The sequence below is a fragment of the Semicossyphus pulcher genome, unplaced genomic scaffold, assembly GCF_022749685.1.
Source record: "Semicossyphus pulcher isolate SPU_LCO1_2020_fin unplaced genomic scaffold, fSemPul1.0.p SCAF_1, whole genome shotgun sequence".
In the NCBI taxonomy this organism is placed as follows: Eukaryota; Metazoa; Chordata; class Actinopteri; order Labriformes; family Labridae; genus Semicossyphus; species Semicossyphus pulcher.
Window position 1 is genome coordinate 29482341 of NW_027211603.1, and position 15096 is coordinate 29497436.

Here is a 15096-nt window from a genome sequence, read left to right on the forward strand (position 1 = left end):
CGCCATGTGTGTCCTGATTTTCATAACCTCTGGATTTATTAGACCTAATATAACAATAATTTTAATGCAATGACCTGCTGACTACTGTTAACTTATATCATTGTCCCAAAAGAACTTTACAGATCTGTTTGATACAGCTTCTAAAAGAGGAAGTGTGTGGGTAAACTGAGCTACCATCCATTCATCAACAAAGCTGGTTTTATAGACGTGAAGTCTTTAGTGAATCTGACCTGATATTCATTGTTATCAAAGCTGCAGGAGGTCATGACCTCAGTATCACTTCTAGAAAACTTGGGGCACTGGTTTAGCTCAGTTGGTCGAGCAGGCGCCCCAAGTACAGAGGCTACAGTCCTCACTCAGCGGCCCCAGATTCGACTCCTGTCCTTGGCCCTGTGCTGCATATGATCCCCCCAGAAACACACTCATGGCTGTCATCAATAGGCTGATTATTTGACTAGTATTAGATATAAGATAACTTAGTATTTTAAGAGAATGTAGCCTCTTATAGTTCAATAAATAAATGAGGTTAAATAAGATGAAATGTTATTGAGCCACAGGAGGAAAATTCAGCAAATTCTTATTAATAATTCAAGTTAATAAAGAATTAAACAGAAAATTATTTTAAAGCATCAAGAAAAAGGCTTTAAAACAGTATTACAGCAGTTAGACCATCTCGATGGGGTGGACAATTTAAATGAAATATACTGTACATGATGACAAAACTTGACAAATAAAATTAAAAATAATGAATAATAAACACATGTTTGATTAAATGTGCTCAGGAGACTCACTAAAATGCTGTCCATAGGCAAGATGTTTTTCAATCCAACACAACAGTCCTCTGATACACAGTACAGCTGTGAAACCTTTAAATGTTTTGGCACTGTGTCACAGAGGTGTTGATTTAAAGGCACAGTGAGGAGGATTTGTGGGCTGCGGTTTGTAAACACAACATCAGGAGTTTGCCTCTCCACCCGGCTCAGGATGCTCCATCGTGGATGCTTAGGATGTCGCACCTGGTCCTTTTGTTTTTACAAGGGCCTGTCATTGCACCGGGGCTGGCCACCAGGCCGGGGGCTGAACACGCACTGCCAAAAGATTTATACCCGGAAAAATACAGAATAAAGCTAAATTTAAATAAACAGGCAGAGGGCAGGGTGTATGCAGATACAGACGCAGAGCAGAGCTCTAAATGATGATAGAGGGATCTATATCAACCTGCTCATTCTGCTTTTAACTGATGTCTTTGAGGCTGTGTGCTGTGAATATATTATACTGTAGATTTCTGAAATATTTCTGTTCCCCCATTGATGTAAAGTAACAGGAAAAAATACAATATATTCTATTAAACTCATCAAATGTTAAAAGTCGACATTATTAACACCGTCCATGCTATGAACCTTCAACAGGTGCACTTAATTTTAAACAGTTACCTTATATTAAGGGTAAAAACATGTTGGGATCAGACCTATAGAATTAAAGTGACTTAGCTCTTCTCTCACAGCGAGGAGGAGCCGTCACATCCTCGACAGGCTCTCAGCTTAAATGGACTGTCTCTACCTGCCATTTCCATCTGGCTGGGTCAGACAGGCTGCCAGGGTCTAACATGGATCTCTGTAAAGCTCGGAGCCTCAGCACAGTGTCAGAACATGAATTATACATCCCTCTTACAGTTAGCTTCAGTCAGGTCCAGGTGACACCAAGTTACTTTGTGCCAAAGTGTATCAGATAAATTAAAGTCATCTTCATGTGTTCTCTGTCCAGCAGGAGTGTACCACCGTGCTGCTTCTTAACCTTTATCTTTTGGAGGTCTTGAGCCTGCATTCAGCGTCAAAGCTCTCAGACACAGCAGGTATAAAAAAGAGCGGTATGTTTTTTGCATAGAAACAATGAAACTCCATTAGGGTTCTTTTTTGGTGCACAGCGTCTCCAGGACGAAGCATGAAGTGCTCAAACAGTCCGCTGTGCGTGTGTGAGACGGGTGTCAGATTGAATTCCTCCACATCAGCCAACTGTCTCCTCTGCCCTTTAAAAGTTTGCACTTAACTTTTGTGATAGATCTTCCCTGAGCTAGCAATCATTCTGGACAAAGAGTTTCAGTTTCATGAAACTTCAAATGTATTTAATTTTGCAGCAGCTCAGACATCTGAGGGGTTTAGTTCATCCTGACCGCAGTCACAAATAAGCAAAATATTTCACTTATAGAGGGAGTTTTTAAAATGATACACTTAATGTGCTAATGTCCATCACTACTATCAACCCTCTCAGGATAATTTTGCAAAGGCTAGTTTAGTTGTGACCATTTCTCTGTGTGTTATTATGCTGCTCACATGCTCCAAAGCCACTGATCCATATATAAGTGCTGCTTCACTGTAGCTCAGCTGCAGACACTGAAGCTTGTGCAGCTTTGATCCACTGAGGCTGAACCACGGTCACTGCAAAGTCAATGAATCCAGAGAGATTTACAGTCAGTCTCTAATGAGCAATAAAAACGTAAACCAGTCCTTTGAAAATTTACCTCACAGCTATTCATTTTTACAATTAATGTTTTTTAAATTGTGTGCACATCATAAGTCCAACATTGTTAGAGTCACATATGACAAATTATGATTTAGCAATTTTTATTTATTAATACATCAAGGAGTTCGAAAAATGTTTGTATCATTTTAAAGGATTAGTCAGTAGAATTTCAGTCACAGCTACAACATAAATTATCCCAGTGTAGGCCCAGTCGATGATCCAAACCATCCGACTTCTAGTTGCTCCCGTCTGGCCGCAGATACGAGCTACCGGCATGCAGGACAAACAGACTGAAAATCTCCTTTGTCCCGACCACCATTACCCTTTTAAACAGCTCAAGGTGATATTTATGACCTGTATTTATTGATTTCAATTGCCCTTTTAATAAATGTAGTGTGTTTTCTGATCAGTGTTTTTTTTTTTTTCAGCACTTGGAAATCTCTTGTAGTCCTGCCCTATGTGAAAAGCTCCCTAATATAACGTCCACGCTATAGAAATAAAACTAACTTGACTATGCACTAGTTAAGCAATAGGCCTATCACACAAGAGGGAGTGATGTTGTGCTGAATATCACCATGGCTGTGATTCGGTCGTAGTAGATTGAAGATAATCACAGCCGTGATGATATTCAGTACATCATCACAACCTCGAGTATGATATTGCTTTTATAGTAAACACTAATAATCAATAACAGATTATTTTTTGCTCCTTCAACTCAACTAGTTCCACAACTGGACTTTTGTTGCCAAGCAACCCAATAACTTTTAATTTATCATCAACCAGTGAAATAAGAGTCTGCTGTGTGATTCAGAGGTACCAGCTTGATCAATGTAGACACACAAGGTCTGCTGTAATGTTAATTAACAGTGTTCAGAACACCTGGCTGAGGCGGAGTGATACACAGAGTGAAAAGTCCCAGTGATTTTGTTCTCTATATCAGCACTCATGGAATGCCTCTTGTCCAATCAGATTGCTTGGTCGGAGTTAACTGTATAATAAAACTTGTACCATGCAGGCTTAAAGCTCCTGTACGTTATGATACATACATTCTTCTTCTGCTGTGGGCCCTCAGCGTTGTATCAGAGGAAATGGCCTCAGACGTACACACAGGCTGGCATCAGTGCTGAATGTTTCTCCTGATGGTTGAACAGCAGCTGCTGCTGAAGGATTATGAGCTCTCCGTCTTTTCTCACGACATAACAAAGCTGACCGGTAATTCTCCGTCATCGCGCTCACTGCTGCTGTTGTCATCATGGGTGTCACTTTGAAGGCCAATCTGAGCTCTCACCTTGTTCCAGTGCAGAGCTGACACAGGACAATATGGAGTTTTGTGTTGTAGACAAGACTGGTTTGGACCTAACATTTCCTGCTCCTGCTTTCCTCTGTGTGTGTGTGTGCGTGTGTGTGTGCCAGCCTCCCTGCACCACATACATTATGGATTAGTTGTGTTGTCCTGTGTTTGTCTGTGATTTGATCCTTGTGGAAGGCAGAGTGGGAGATGTGAAGTTGTTCATTGGTTTGCTGTTGGTGTGGCCCGACTGTAACCCCAGATCTGCTCTGTCACCTGAATTCAGCCCGCCGGCATCAGTGACTCTGCTGAAATGAACAAAAAACATCCAGCTGACAGAATTAGACAGACAGAGAGAGAGAGGGTCTGTTAGAGTGTCCGAGTCTGACGTCACAATTAAAGTTTAGTTCAATCTAGCTTCAATGTACGGAAGCCCTGAGCGGACATGCATCCATACATTTTATTTACTCTGTTTTCCCATGAGTCATTTCTGGTTGACTTGTTTATCTTGTTATCTCGAGAAAATAACTGCACCACCGTAACGTCAGATGATCATGACTCCCAGAGTTGTAAAAGCACCAAACAAACAGAAACAGGCTTAACTTGCTTCATTAGTGTGGGCAAAGGCAGCATGGCATGTCCTGGTCTGTAATATCACAGTGACCAGCCGGTTGTTTTCTTGATCGCCAGAAAGTCATCGTTTTCACGATAAAACAAGCTTTGTTATCTCGAGATAACGAGATCTCAAGAAAACAACCATAAATTGCTCGTTATCACAGGAAAACAGTAAATAAAATGCATGTCAGTTTAGGTCTTCTGTATCAAGGGAAGGACATGAAGGTCGATCACTTATTTGTGTCTGAATCAGTTTGCTCATTGTAAGAATTGTCTTTTCACTCTGCTCCATAGTGTTTGTGTCAGCATCTATCCAGCTGTACCTTCTGTTTAGCATTACTTAGCCTATGTTAGCATGCTAACATGCTGAACTAAGATGATAAACACAGGCAACTTTACATCTGATTAACATTATTATCCATCCATCCATTATCTATACCATTTATTCTGTTCAGGGTCGCGGGGGCTGGAGCCTATCCCAGCTGTCATTGGGCGAAGGGCAGGGTACACCCTTGATTGATCGCCAGTCAATCACAGGGCTGACACATAGAGACAGACAACCTTTCGCACTCACACCCACACCTATGGGCAATTTAGAGTCACCAATTAACCTTACAAACATGTCTTTGGTCTGTGGGAGGAAGCCGGAGACCCCAGAGAGAACCCACGCATGCAAGAGGAGAACCTGTAAACTCTGCACAGAAAGGCCCACCTTGCCCAAACCGGGGTTTGAACTGGTGACCTTCTAGCTGTGAGGCAACAGCCTTATACATAGTGGCATGATAACATTAGCCTTTAGCTCACAGCAGATGCTAGCAGGGATTTGTGTTACTGAAAATCATCAACATGGACAGTGCACATAGAGCTGTTTGGGTTTGTAATATTCCTCTCTTTATAACCACCATATGCATACGAATTCTTTGTTTTGTGGTCAGATTTGGGGCCTCTGACTTCAATAATAAGAGTTACTATAGTCATAAATAATGTTGGTGTCTGTGACCCTGACGGGCCCACACTCTGTCAGAAGCATTATGGATGTGTCTCCTGGGTATTCAAGGAGCTGATCATGAATTGCGGTGTCCCTGGCTGCTTTCTGGCATTCCTCATCTCTCTTCTCGTGTCTTGTCATCACTCTGCTGTGTGTCTGTTATAGGGGAATAGAAATACCTGAAAATGCTTTAAAAAGGATCAAAGATAAAACGTGTAATGGTGCTGAAAAAGTTCAACGAGAGCTGCAATGATAAATTAATTAACCGATTAATTGTGAAATATTTTGTATCATTTATAGACCACACAATTTATCAATGAATAGACGAAAAACACTATAAACACTCTAAAAAATGAGGCCAGTGTTCTACAGTCAGATTTATTGCTGGTGAAACCTCAGCTCTGATCATTGACAGAAACATTGACCGGCCCTCTTCATACAGCCCCCCTGCTCTGAGCTCTGTTATTAGCGGTCAGGCTACTGGAGGTCACTCCCATTGTTCCACTTACCACCAGCATGGAGCTTCGCTGCCACACACACACACGCACACACACACACATTACTGCACTTAGCCTCTGGACTGAAGCAGGGCAGCGAGAGAAAATCAAGCGAAGCTGCTGCCTCAGTGGTTCCTCGCAGCTCTTACAATAAGAGCCCATTTCCTGCCTGATTATTTATGATCCTGCAGGATAATCTAGTCTTAGATCAATGACGCGGTGCAACCTGTGAGCCGCATATTACAGTGACAGTGGATAAATCTGTCAGCGGGGGGACATCTGATGAAATTTAAAGTCTCTCGGCATGAATTCAATACTTAATCTGTCCATGAAAAGAACACATTTTGTTCTCAGGCCTGCAGAGGATTTAACAACACAAACAGTCTCTGTGGCAGGAAGACCCTCGTTACAAAATATTTAATAAGATGGCTTTACAAATAGACTCTTTACAGTCTTTTACAATGCTGCCCTCTGCTGGAAGATGAGGTGAAATGCACCTCCTGCATTAGGTTCTTCTTGTATTGTTTGTTTGCTTTAGCTTTGCTCAGTTTTACACTGATGAAAAGACTTCAAAAGGAATTCAATTCAACCACAAATCAATTTAATCATGTAGTATTTTCCTGGCTGTTAAACTAAACAAAGCTAAAGCAAACTAAATGAAAATGGAGACGAGAAATGTGTTAATTTTATGACACCATTATTAAAACATTGCAGGGTTTTTACTGTCGCTGCCTCCATCTAACTGTCTGACTTTTTTCCCCCTCTCTCTGTCTTGCAGGTATTTTGTTTTCAACACTAGTGTTCGGCCCAGCCTGTGGCTTCATCTTAGGTTCTGTCTGTACCAAAGTCTATGTTGATGCCGTCTTCATCGACACCAGTGAGTTGGCAGTGTTTCTATCTTTGCATTTCTTAAGAAACAACCTAGTGATTGTCTATTTTTGTGGCAATAGAAATATTATGTACTGACCCTACATTGAAATTCAAGTTCTAATCTCGAAGTTCTCAGTTCTGTTGTATTTGGCGGCATCGTATGGCATTGTAACTCTTGACCTAACAGACATTTAATTAAATGAAAATCTTCGAGATTATTACTTTCAGAATAACACAATGTATATCTACAATAGAAACATTAAAACAAATTTACAATCAGAATTTAGTACTGGGAAAAAAAGTAATCCATTGTGGTTCATCCCTCTCCTCTTGTCCAGGTAAGCTGGACATCACCCCGGATGACCCTCGGTGGATCGGGGCGTGGTGGGGCGGCTTCCTCCTCTGCGGTGCCTTACTCTTCCTGTCGGCCCTCTTCATGTTCGGCTTCCCCCAGGCGCTGGACGAGCAGGACATGGACGGGGGAGGGGAGAGTGAGCAGGCCATGCTGCCTCCCTCCCTATCCATGGAGTACCAGGGCTCGAAACCCAATGGGGCCATTCACGGCTTTGACATAAACAGCGGGCTCTCAGTCTGTGAGCATCTGAGAGGTACGCAGAAAAATATAACTTAGATTTCATTGTTCTTTTATTTTCCGCCTGTTCTACCACTTATCGTATCTTCGTGTCCATTTTCTTCCCAGTGATCCCGCGGGTAACCCGGCACCTTCTCTCCAACCCGGTGTTCAGCTGCATCACGCTGGCAGCCTGCATGGAGATCGCTGTGGTCGCCGGCTTTGCTGCCTTCCTGGGAAAATACCTGGAGCAGCAGTTCAACCTCACCACCTCCTCAGCCAATCAGCTGCTAGGTAGGCGGGCACAATCTTGGATCTAATATAATATACCATTTAACCATAAACCATCAGGGAAGGAGAGGCATGTTAAGGTTGTTAAAAACAAGCAAAAAAGGACTCATAATGACAACAGATGAAAACAGAAACCTCTACTAATGAAAGAAAACAGTAAACATATTTGATATGTCCTCTTCTTTCCCTCTGCAGGCATGACGGCCATCCCCTGTGCCTGTCTGGGGATCTTCCTCGGGGGTCTACTGGTGAAGAAGCTGAACCTGTCGGCTCTGGGAGCTGTCCGCATGGCCATGCTGGTCAACCTGGTGTCCACCGCCTGCTACGTCTCCTTCCTCTTTCTGGGCTGTGACACTGGGCCTGTCGCCGGGGTTACTGTCGCCTACAGCAATGAGTAAGCAGTGAAACCTGATGTTAAAGATCTGCTCGTCATGTTTTAAGACATATAAAATGCTCTGCTTGTAATAATAAATTGTGTTTTTTCTGCAAAATACGGTTAATTAACTTGTAAAAATCCTCCCAAGGCATCTCCTCCTTGTCCCTCAATAAAAATTCCCCAATCTGGGGGATAGTAGGCCCCGCCCACTCTGTACTACATTTTGTCCTTTTCGTAAAATTACAGCCAAAAACAAAAAACGACTCTGCCATTGTTTAGTGGCAACTTGTTGAAACTTAGCTAGCTTGAAATGTAGTAATTAGTAGTAGTAACGTTAATGTTAGTGAGTTTGCTAAAATTATGATGACGGTAACAGCTGGCTCGCTCATCGCCGAAGTGGTTGCCATAGGTTACACATAATGATATGCATAGCGTCACCCCGTCCATTAACGGGATTGGCTCCTTAGGTTTGTGACGTCTCAAACCTGCCAATCTGAAAACGTGCTGTTCAGCCTGTCCTTGGTACACTGCAGTTTAAAAGCAGACAGGCCCAGCCATGGAGGTGACTGCTGATGTTGTCCCTGATATGTCTTGTAGCACATGAAGAACACCACATGGAGATGTTTACAAGGTTAAACACTGGATTCTCACTGGAGGGGGTCTTTAATGAGGAGACTTTTTTTAAATAAACTTATTCCAGCTTTGCTTGACTTGTACTTCAAACATGCTAAAGGCTAACTTATGCTGATACTTTAATGTGGTCCAATAAGAAAAGTCACAAACAACTTTTAACCTGATATCTATTAGCATTTCTGCCATTTGTGATAACACATTTTAACTTGTGTATAATCCAGCATTCAGGTCCCGTGGAAGAGACTTCATGCTTGCGTCTTCTGTGAAATATCATCTTTAAAATGATATTCTCCCCCTTGTTGTGTTAATCACACTGATCACACAGGGCAAACTGTGTGTGCTCTGCACTCTGCGGGTTGAAACAGTCCTAGTGTGATGTTTTTGACAGCTGTCAGACATGATTTATTGCAGGTGCTGATTTACTCTCTCAAAATTAATTGACCGTCAAAATGACATGTAGTGAGGAAAAACAAGTCTACCAGTTAACTTTGACTGTCAAATTGTTTCTGTAGTTGTATCAATTTGATGTGAACATGATTGTGCTGCTGCTTTCTTGGCCAGGACAAGAGATTTTTAATCTCAATGAGGCTTTTTCTGGTTAAATAAATTTAAATAATGTTACACATATATTCCCTAACATGACCTTTGACCTCCTCTACAGGACGTTGCGGTCCTGGCAGCGGCCTGAGTCAGCGTGCATCAATAACTGTAACTGCTACACAGCGTCAGTGAGCCCCGTCTGTGGTTCCAACGGAGTCACCTACCTCTCAGCCTGCTTCGCTGGCTGCACCAAACCAGTGAGTCAAGAACCAAACACTGACACACAGGTAGACTTGCAAAGTACAAAGACGCTGTTACTGTACAAAAGTAGAGTTTTTAGGTATCAATTTAACTTCAGTGTTCATTTTTCTGGCAATTTTTGCTTTTCACCCCAACACTTTTTACTCTTTTTTACACAAGTATCTGTACTTTTACTTTAGTAAAGAATGCATGTACTTTTTCCACACTTGAGTTGATGCCACATGTTCTGGTTTCCTTTTGTAGTGTGCTTGTAGTCTGACTAATATTGACCAATCACGTATAATGATACGTATAATGATACGTATAATAATACAAAAATGAATAATAATCACGTAATGCGCCGTAATGAAATTAGCGGTTACCTGACGATGATTTAGCTTCTTATTGATCTCTATAAACAGACATCTGCATGCTAACAGCTAACAATCTGTTCTAGATCTGAAATTCAACTGGGGAAAAAATTCTGCAAAGGTTAGACCCGTTAGTAAATCACAAGAAGATCTGTTTCTTTTTCTGTAAACAATGCAGCACGTGGAAAAGGACATCTTGACTGGAAGTCGTTTATGCTAACCGCTGGCCTCACTCCCGACATGTTCACCTTTGTACCAAGAGGCTATATTGGCGCCAGACTATAGCCGATGAGAGCCGAGATTGAGGAAACAGATATAAATATATGCATACAGTGCAGAAGTGTGTCTCTGTATTAATGATGGGGTAACAACATCTCAATCTTGTGTCCTGTCTCTGTCTCAGAACCTGACCAGCTGTACGTGTATATCCAGCTCCAGTGAAGACGCTGTGGCTCTACCAGGGAAGTGTCCGAGTCCAGGCTGTCAGCAGGCCTTCCTCACCTTCCTCTGTGTGATCTGTGTGTGCAGCATGATCGGAGCTATGGCCCAGACTCCCTCTGTCATCATCCTCATCAGGTAGAGAGAGCTGCTGCTATTCACAGACTGACCACAAGAGAGCGCTGTTGGCATTTAGATCTGATACAGAAATGCAGAAACACCGACACACACGGCAACATCATGATATTTACAGAGATGGGATACAGAACAGGCAGATGTTAACAGATTCATGTCTGTCTATATTGAAGAATATTTTGTTCAACTTTGGGCTTATTTTCATACTTTTTTCTATATGTTTCAATAACATTTTTATTGGTCTAAGTAAATTGTACTATCTAACCTCACTTTTGTGTCCTGACACATTGCTTAAAAGTTTAAACAGTAAAGGTTGAAATATTTTAAGTATAGTATAAAATCAGAATTTTTTTTTGCCTTTTATGCCTTTATTTAGAGAGGGAGAGAGAGGACAGTGGGTAGTGTAGGAAACGGGGAGAGAGTGGGGATGACACGCAGCAGGGGGCTGAGGGTGGGAGTCGAACCCAGGGCCGCCACATCGAGGACTGTAGCCTCTGTACATGGGGCGCAAGATTTAAGTGCTGAGCTAAACCAACGCCCTGACAAGAAGATTTTTAAGAATAGTTTATCATTTTTTTGAAATACGGTTATTTGGTTAAAGGTTTGAAACCAGTAAGTGTACGGTAAATATGAAGACTTAGGCTTAGCTAAGGCTAGCCTGGAAACGGGGAAATAGTTAACCTGGCTAAAGATAATCTGTTTACTAGCATCTATGAAGCTTATATTTTAATATGTTGTGTTTTGTTCTTGATCAAAGTTTACACTAGCCAATTTGGCCGTTAATATTCCAGTATTCCAGCCATATAGAAAAATGATAATTAGATAATTAATTCGATTGGACATCACCCTTTGCACTTCATTTATGTTGATTAAAATAACTTCACAATAAGCTACAAGAAGCCAGTATAGGTCTAAAAAAAAAGGGGAAAAAAGCCCCGTTGGTCAAAATTTGCGTTTGTCATATAGCTGTCAGTTTGCGGCGGGGCTTCATTGAACAGAACGGCTCTGCTGCTTTTGTAAAGTTGAAGCTATCCAACCCATTGGGACCACTTGAAAGTTATTACCCTTTTTCCTGAGACAGGCGGCTCCTCAGGGCTGTTTCCATCCGGTTCTGGAGCAAATATCCACGCTCTGCAGCCACACTCGAAAGGGGAATTGTGCTGGCAACCTTTCCCAGCTTTGCCCAGTCAGAGTAGATTTCCCGTAGCCATGCAGCGCTGTCATCATCAGCACTGAGGCTAGCTTTCTTCATTGTTTTAGTTTTTATGCTATGCTAAGCTAACAGGGTGCTGACTATAGCTTCAAATTCACAGTTCAGATTTGAAAGTGGTATCAATATTATGTCTTAAAAGAAAAGCAAAAAAGCATATTAACCAAAAATTATTCTATACACACACATGCCCACTGTACAGTCTGACTCCATCACATTGTATGGATGTATTTCCACACCTGCTGTAGTTTCCACAGTTCTGTGCACAGTGTCTCTGAGCCATGAGGAAAAGTTATCAACATTTTGGATGTGCTTCCTTCTGTTCTACCTCCAAACAAAGTGCCAGATATTCTGACTAAACTATGAGCTTTGTAGCTCACCTGGTAGAGAGGTGCCCAGGTTCAATTCCAACACTGTCATGTCATCCCCCCTCTCTCTTGCCTGCATTTCCTCTCTCACTTCAGCTGTCCCAATCAAATAAAGGCAGAAATGTCAAATATAATCTACAAAAATACAACAGACTGTTAGCTTGTTTACAGTATTTCTGATCACAGCACCACTTTGGAGTGAGTATTGTTTTTATAACTGGAAGACAAGTTACAGAGATCTGATCCAGAATTGACCTTTAACCTTTGGATTTGCAACTCGCTGGGAAAAATATCCTATGTTATATAAATATTGTATCTTGTGCTCTGTTTAGGGCCTTGCATGCTCTGCCCATCCAACTGTTCAGATGACCAGTACACTCAATTAATGCACAATCTTTGTTTTCAGAACTGTGAGTCCAGAGCTGAAATCTTACGCCCTGGGAGTCCTGTTCCTGCTCCTGAGACTGATAGGTAAGACTTTGACATAATTACTTTGAACTATTTATTTCACACATTTACATCCAGAGAAAACCAGCTCTTTGTTCTTGCCTTGTATTTCACTGTCTTTAGTATGCCTCACTCTGCCGTGTTTGTCTGCTCCATCTTGTTCATGGCATGTCCACTGCCGCTCTGTAGTTTGTCGCTCTGTGATGTAAATGTCAGAGCACGTTTTCCCCTGGGTGAAATGAACTTCATCGGTCCGTCTGTGCAGATAAAAAGGATTCCTGAAAACAAACTGGTGTGCTTTTTGACCTTTGACCTGCTGTCTGTCCACCCTCCCCTCCTGCCCCAGGCTTCATCCCTCCCCCCCTGATCTTCGGCATGGGCATCGACTCCACCTGTCTGTTCTGGAGCACGGTGTGCGGAGAGAAGGGCGCCTGCATGCTGTACGACAATGTGGCCTACAGGCACCTGTACGTCAGCATCGCCATCGTCCTCAAGTCGTCCGCCTTCCTCCTGTACGCCACCACGTGGCAGTGTCTGAGGAAGAACTACAGGAAGTACATCAAGAACAGCGAGGGTTACCTCACGCCCACCGAACTCTTCGCCTCCAACGTGACTCTGGACAATTTGGGCAAAGAGATCACCCAGAACCCAGCCAACAGGACAAAGTTCATTTACAACCTGGAGGACCACGAGATGTGCGACAACATGGAGTCTGTTTTATAGTGGTGGTCTGCAGACTGGAGCTGTGCGACTGATCTGATGTGTTTCTTTGGTATCAGGTTAGAAGAATGTTCTCCGTGGGGGTTTATCTTTTTCTCACCCAAACACATAAAGGAAACAAATTAAGAGACGTTTGCCAAAATGCTTCTCAATCCACACTGCACTTTTTGTTTACTAGAATACACATGCTCTAGTCTTTTTGTCAGACAAAATCATACGCTAACCTGAAAACATCTCTTTGAGTTATTTTCCTAATTTGACAGCAGAAATGAGGAAAGACATGCAACAAACATCCCGAGCCAAATCTGAGCCACAACAATAACCCACCAGGACCAGCCTGGGAAGATCTGCTTTAGTTCAACATCATCAGGTTTTGTTGATATTGCAGTCAAACAAGGTTTAGCTCTTTTTAAATTTGTGTTCATTCATGAGCTTTATTTGACAGTTTATTTTCCCTTAGAAGGAAGAACTGCTCAGGTCCAGATGTCAGATAGAGAGGACGACCGTTAACGAGATGATCACTCTGAGATGATGCATATTTTAGCAGCACTTTTCCAGACATTCACAACTTGCAGAGACAACCTCTCACTCACTCAGAATTTCAAGTTTAACCAAACTTGTATAGTAAAAACAGAGCTTTGCATTGACTTTATTGGCCAATGTAGGCACACACAGAGCAAAGAGCAACCAAAAAGATCAGCAGCAAGAAATAGGAGCGATCTCCCAGAAACACTTTATTCTTTATTCTCAACCCCAACGACCCCGACCCAGATACAGTAAGCAGGAAGATGAAAATAAATCATATAGGTAAGTTTATTGTTCAGTATCTTTGAAACATAGCCACAGATGAAATTTACAACATTTTGTAACAGAGACAGATTTTATTTTTCCTTTGCGCTACATAGAGTCGAGGTCTCCGTGCCTCAGAGGGTGGGCGTCTCATTTTGGAACAGAGCTCTTCAGCTTGAGTTCATGTTGCTCGTATAGTTCAGATATTGAAGAATAGAAAGAATTCCTCTATAGCTTTTTAGGACATGCATTGAAGGTAGAGTAGAGTTGAGTCAGTGTGTTTTAATGATCCCTTTACTGTGTCATAGTGTGGAGTTTTGCTATGAATGCTGGACGATGTTCTGAGACTGATTTATAGTTTCAAAGCCACAAATCTTTTCTTTTATGCCATTTATGTGTGTATTCAGCCTTTTCTCCTCTTAGCAAACTTATTAGAGAGCAGACTATGAGGGAGGAAGTAGGAGTTAGGTAGCCCACCTTTAACTAGTTGGACAAACACACATGGACAGATTGATTGACTGAACCTGTGACCTGTCAGTTATACGACTATCACTCTAACCACTGATCCGACCGAACCACCATCCCAACTCTGCCAGGAACATTAATGTCTGCGGCAAATCGGGACAGAAATACAGTCTGACTAGGTGATCTTAATCTACTCTTGGGGACGCTCCCTGCAGCAGCAATGCATGGAACAAGTAGCAACATGATAAATAACAAAGCAGGGAACATTGCAAACAAGACTCTCCAGGGTACATGTATGTATGTAGTCGGGTCAAAGCAGGTGGAGGCAGTGGGGGAGGGGGCCTACACCAATAGAATCAGTTACAGCAGACTGAGGGTGTGAAGGCATGTGAGTGGAACGCCAAGTCGAGGCAGCGAGACACGATGATGGCGGTGGGCTAGCTGTCAGCAGACACAGCATAGCATGAGGCACTGTGTCCAGCCACAAAGAGTTCCTTTAAAAGCATGCTGGTAATGCATGCGATAATAACAGAGAAATATTCAGTATGTCACAGACTCTGTGGTTTGGAGGCCGAGCTAATGGTTAAAGAAACATTTAACCTGAATGGCCAACAAATTCTATTTACGACCATGGAGAAGCTTTATAATGCATACTGCATTGTGATGTTGACAATTTTTTAGCAATCCTCAGCTGACTCATAATCACTCACACTGCAGTGGTTGT

The 15096-nt window shown here is 42.2% G+C and overlaps 1 protein-coding gene across 1 annotated transcript in view; it reads left to right on the top strand.

Moving 5' to 3' along the window:
* The window catches only part of LOC138606287 (solute carrier organic anion transporter family member 3A1-like), a 30125-nt gene extending 15836 nt beyond the window's left edge, over window positions 1–14289 (top strand). The window contains exons 3-10 of the mRNA XM_069678787.1: window positions 6687–6785; window positions 7117–7386; window positions 7479–7643; window positions 7836–8034; window positions 9311–9446; window positions 10204–10376; window positions 12358–12422; window positions 12745–14289. Of these exons, the coding sequence (XP_069534888.1) occupies window positions 6687–6785; window positions 7117–7386; window positions 7479–7643; window positions 7836–8034; window positions 9311–9446; window positions 10204–10376; window positions 12358–12422; window positions 12745–13121 (1484 nt within the window). The 3' untranslated portion in view covers window positions 13122–14289. The remainder of the gene's footprint in view (window positions 1–6686; window positions 6786–7116; window positions 7387–7478; window positions 7644–7835; window positions 8035–9310; window positions 9447–10203; window positions 10377–12357; window positions 12423–12744) is intronic.
* Window positions 14290–15096: the final 807 nt, after the last annotated feature.